Source organism: Penaeus chinensis, chromosome 13 (genome assembly GCF_019202785.1).
Source record: "Penaeus chinensis breed Huanghai No. 1 chromosome 13, ASM1920278v2, whole genome shotgun sequence".
In the NCBI taxonomy this organism is placed as follows: domain Eukaryota; kingdom Metazoa; phylum Arthropoda; class Malacostraca; order Decapoda; family Penaeidae; genus Penaeus; species Penaeus chinensis.
Genome location: NC_061831.1, coordinates 28333506 through 28338505, shown reverse-complemented (window position 1 = coordinate 28338505; position 5000 = coordinate 28333506). Strand labels below are relative to the sequence as shown.

At 41.5% G+C, this 5000-nt stretch overlaps 1 protein-coding gene across 1 annotated transcript in view; it reads left to right on the top strand.

Annotated features, from left to right (window-relative positions):
- The window catches only part of LOC125031649, a 29238-nt gene that overhangs the window by 16460 nt on the left and 7778 nt on the right, over nucleotides 1-5000 (top strand). Inside the window, exon 4 of the mRNA XM_047622532.1 lies at nucleotides 1-899. This exon is cut by the window's left edge and continues 328 nt beyond it. Coding sequence (XP_047478488.1) covers nucleotides 1-899 — 899 coding nt within the window. The remainder of the gene's footprint in view (nucleotides 900-5000) is intronic.

The following is a 5000-nucleotide window of genomic DNA, read 5'->3' as shown; positions in this document are numbered from 1 at the left end:
CTAGAAGTAGTGGTGGTCGTGGACTCATCGAGCTGGTAAGTGCATACAAGAGCGCGATCGTCGGCCTAAGCGAGTACATCAAGCGAGGAGATGACAAGTATACCCGACTCGTAAAGAGACACGAATCAGAGAAGAGGAAATACTCTCTTGTCAACAAAGGCGATGAATTCAAGAAGTATATACCGCCCCAGCCCGGAGCCCAGTCAACACAGCCAAGTTTGCAAACCATCAAGCGACAGATGAAGGAAGCGTTGGCTGACGAGAAAATCAACACCTACTCGTCGAAGCCTCTCCACGGTCAATTCTACAGTCAAACATTCGAGAATTACGTAGATAGAAAATTGACCTTTGGATGGCTTCGGAGCTCTGGGCTCAAAGGACAGACAGAGAGTCTCCTTACGGCAGCACAAGATCAGGCGCTGAACACCAGATACCATCAGAGGAAGATCTTGAAGATGGAGGTGGACAGCAAATGCAGACTTTGCCAGCAGCAAGAAGAGCATGTCAGCCACATAGTTGCTGGCTGCTCGGTACTAGCGCTAAATGAGTACACCCATAGGCACAACCGGATAGCTAGCTACCTGCACTGGTCAATTCTAAGAGAGATTGGCCTCCCTGCATCTGATCAGTGGTACGAGCATCAGCCGGAAAAAGTCGTTGAAACAGAGACAATCACTGTGATGTACGACATGCCTGTTAACGCAGATCGGACCATTGGAGCCAATCGACCGGACATCATCTTCCACGACAAGGTCAAGAAAAGATGTCTATTGATTGACGTGGCAGTGCCAAGTGATGCGAATGTATCGTCCAAAGAAGCAGAAAAGATCAGCAAATACAAGGACCTTGAGATCGAGATTTCGCGCATGTGGCACACTAAGACCCGCGTGATACCGGTCGTAGTCGGGGCATTGGGAACCGCCCGACTTGGTCTCAAGAAATACCTCGATGAAATGCCCGGAAAAGAGAGAGCGGAGCAAATTCAAATTCAAATTCAAACACTTTATTCCACTAATTACAATGGGTATTACATTTATAGATATGTTGTTTACATTATGTAATAGGATGTTATATACATAGATATTGTACAGTGCTTGTTTAACAAGATTAGATAGAACATTAATATCCCAGATAACTGAAATTTCGTACTTGGCCAGATGTTCACACGCCTGATGTCATTGATATTTCAGTAGATGTTCTTTCGCTTTTGTTTTAAATGTTTTTTGGTTGGAGATATTTCTAATATTTTCTGGTAGGTGGTTCCAGATCACCAGTCCTCGGATTTGCATATTTCTTGCCCCGGTTTCTGTATTCGATCTTTTGATATATAAAGAGTTATTTTGCCTTGTAAGGACACCTGTTATGTTACCTGTTGTTTGTATAGGTAATAGCCAATTTGGGTAATTTCCTTGTATTATTTTATGGATCAGAATACACGTGTCATATTTGTGTTTCTGTTGTACTTTTAGCCATTTTAGTTTGTTTATATGTGGTGTGATGTGGTCATATTTATTTAAATTTCCCAGTGCTACTCTTGCCGCGAAGTTCTGTAGTTTCTGTGTCCTTTGTATTTGTGTTTTGTTTGTGGAGCCCCAGATGTTAAGACAGTAGTTAAGGATACTAAGTGCTAGTGTTTGTATAACAGCAATTCTTGTTTCTGTGGGTATTTTATTTTTTATATGATTCAAGTATATCAGTGTGCCCATTACTTTTCTGTAGATGTGATCAATGTGTGTCTCGAATGTCATGTATCTGTCTACGTGTACCCCTAGGTTGTTTACTGTTGTGTTGGGTTTGATGAAGCAACCTTGGAAATCAATAACTGTATCTATGGGTATTTTTGCTATGTTCTGACGGCTGCCAATGAAAATACATTGTGTTTTTTGTGGATTTAGTTTCAGGCCATTCATATCGAAGTAATTTTTTGCTTCTGTTAGGGTCTGTTTAGTCTTTTCTATCAACTCATTTAGATTGTCTACAGAGGCAGCGTGAAGAAATTGAGAGTCGTCGGCGTACTGAACAAGAAGACAGTTTTTTGCAATTGATGACAAATCATTTATGAATATAGTAAATAAGATTGGGCCAAGGATTGAGCCTTGTGGAACACCGAACGAAACTGATTGCATTGATGATACTTTTTCATGGATTTTGACTGATTGAGTTCTCGCGGACAGGTAACTTTTGAACCAGAAATTATCAATTTCGTGATTTGTTAGTTTGTTTACAAGTAATTCATGGCTGACACTGTCAAAGGCCTTCGATAAATCACATAGAGTGAGCAAATTGATCTGGTTATTGTCTATATTATTATATATTTCATTTGTGACTTTTAGTAATGCCGTTTCGGTTGATAATTTATTCCTAAAACCGTGTTGCGTGTTAGATATAAGGTTATTCGCTTCTAAAAATGTTGTTAATTGGTTTGCAACTATTTTTTCGAGAACTTTAGATATTACTGGTAGTATAGTGATGGGTCGATAATTATTGATTTCGTCTCTGTCACCGGATTTGAAAATCGGAGTTATGATGCCATGTTTCCAAAGTGATGGATAAACACCGGTGACTATAGATGTATTAATAATTACTGTCAGATAGTATGCAATTGCTGGTAAACTATCGTTTATGAAACGATGTGCAATTCCATCTGCTCCCACTGAATTTGTCTTTTTTAAGTGTTTTATTGTTAGGATAATTGTTTCTACTTCTACTGGTTGCGGTCTGAAGAAGTTTGTTGTAGTGTTCGTTTCGTTTATGTTGTGTTGATATGTGGGGGCGGTTGTCTGTTCAAAAGTGCGTCTACCTACTTCTGCAAAGAAGTTATTAAAGTATTCTGTATTATTTATGGAATTTGGGGAGGTGTCTGTATTTTGTTTATTCTTAGGCACTAATGTATTTACTAGTTTCCACGTTTCAGCAGAATCGCTTCTGCATTCATTGAACTTATTTTTAAAATAATTAGTTTTTGCCCAGCGGAGGAGTGTTTTCACATTTTTCTTCTTTTGTTTGTATTCAGCCTGAAGGGTGGAGTCAAATCTGTTTATCTTGAGAGCTTTGTCAGTATTATTTCTATCATTTATGGCCCTCTTAATGTTGTCATTTATCCAGGGGGCGGGAGGACGCCTAACTGTTTTTGTTTTAAAAGGAGCGCAGGCATCGATGCCGTTCTTTATCACGTTTGTAAGAATATTAACTTGTCTGTCAACGTCGTCAGTTGTTAAGATCTCTGACAGTGACGAGTCATTGGCTATAATATGTTGACAGAATAATTGAGGATCGTACTGCGTTAGGTCGCGAGAGGTTTTACTGACTGGTTTTCGCTTTGTCTTTACTATATTCAAGGTCAAGGTTATAAGCTCGTGATCAGCAATGTGGCATGGGACAGCGTCTGCATGTAGTGTAATATCGGGTCTGTTTGTTATTATAACATCTAATATGGATGAGGTGTTTTCTGTAATCCTTGTAGGCTTCTTTATAAGTTGTTTTAATTTGTTTTTGTTAATTATCCCATTTAATTTTGCATTTGGTTTACTTAGATCGTCATTTAAATCACCTAAGATGAAAAGTGGTTTTCTCTTTGTTGACATTTCTCTGAGAATATTTTCTAGGTAGTCAAATGATTCTGTGGTGGCATGAGGGTGTCTGTAGATTGTGCCGACGAGGAAGGAAGGATACATACTGCTTTGTACGGTTACCCAGATGTCCTCTACTGCTGTATGATTTACAGTTGCAGAGGACATCTTATTTGATTTAAGGGTATCGCTTACATATATGCAGACTCCACCTCCACGTCCTGCATCACATCTGTAGACGTGAAAGTTTGGGATGCTGATGAAACTGCTCGATATTTCTTGGTGAAGCCAGGTTTCACTGATACACAAAATATCAATGTTTCTCTCCTTAATTATCAATTTGATTTCTTCGAAATGACCTAGGAGGGACTGTGCATTGATGTGTTCTATAGTGATGGTGTTAAGTGGTTTGACCGCCGGATTTGCGACGTCAAACATTCTGCTCGCCTTTGTACTTGTTTCTATTAAGGAATACTTTTACGTTGTTGGGAAAGATGTCGGACTCTAAGAAAATATCTGGTTTTATATCTTTGCCCCTTATGGTGACTGTGAAGCTAGAGTAGTAATCATGTGTCATTTTTGTTTTAAAGGCTTTGACATTGGCAATTTGATTGAAATTATTTTCCAAGAAGTCTTCAATATCGTCTTCATCTGTATCTGGGTGGCAACTCGTGATGTAAAGGTACACTACCTGAGGACGGTCGGCACCTTGCAAGAGTTTTGGCGAGTGGCGTTCATCCCTTGTTTTTCTTTTTTGTTTTCTGGAGTTGACTTGAACGAAACCTTCCTCATCTTGGTGGGGCTGCGGCTGCTCGTTTGTTTGTTTGTTTATTTCCGCTCGTTCCGCGTAGTTGTTGATGATGAGCTGTGGTGTTTGTGGAGCAGGAGGGGTAGTAGGGGGGGCAGGTACTCCAGGCACGTGGTGGTGTGTCGTGTCTTCCCACTGGCGATTTGGTGGGAGATTTTTTTGCTTGTTTTTCCTTTTACTATTTCTAACGTAGCTTCTCCTAGGTGTGACTTGTGTAGAGGCTTCGTTCCTCATACCGGTTGGGGACGAGTCAGCGTTGTTTTGGGCAGACGCTTACGTGGCTCCGGACGAGGGGTGGCTGGCGCGTCAGCAAGATCGTGAGTCTGCTGGGTCGGAGTGGGTAGAGAGGGAGTGGGTAGTGGGGACGGAGTGGTGGGGGAGGGTGGTGGTGGCGGGGGGGAGCTAGGAGAGGCGATGGTCGTGGGTGCTGCCGTGGTGGGCGTAGGAGTGTGTTTAATTTGTGGTGTAGAGGTAGATGTCATTCTGCCAGGGGGAGGGGATGCAAAGGGGAAGGATTGGTAGGCGGATTGATCGTGGGCAGGGGTTGGGAGATCAGATATTGCGTGATGGGATGTGGTCGAGGATGTTGTGACGAAAGCTTCCTTTCCGCATTCCTGCGGCTG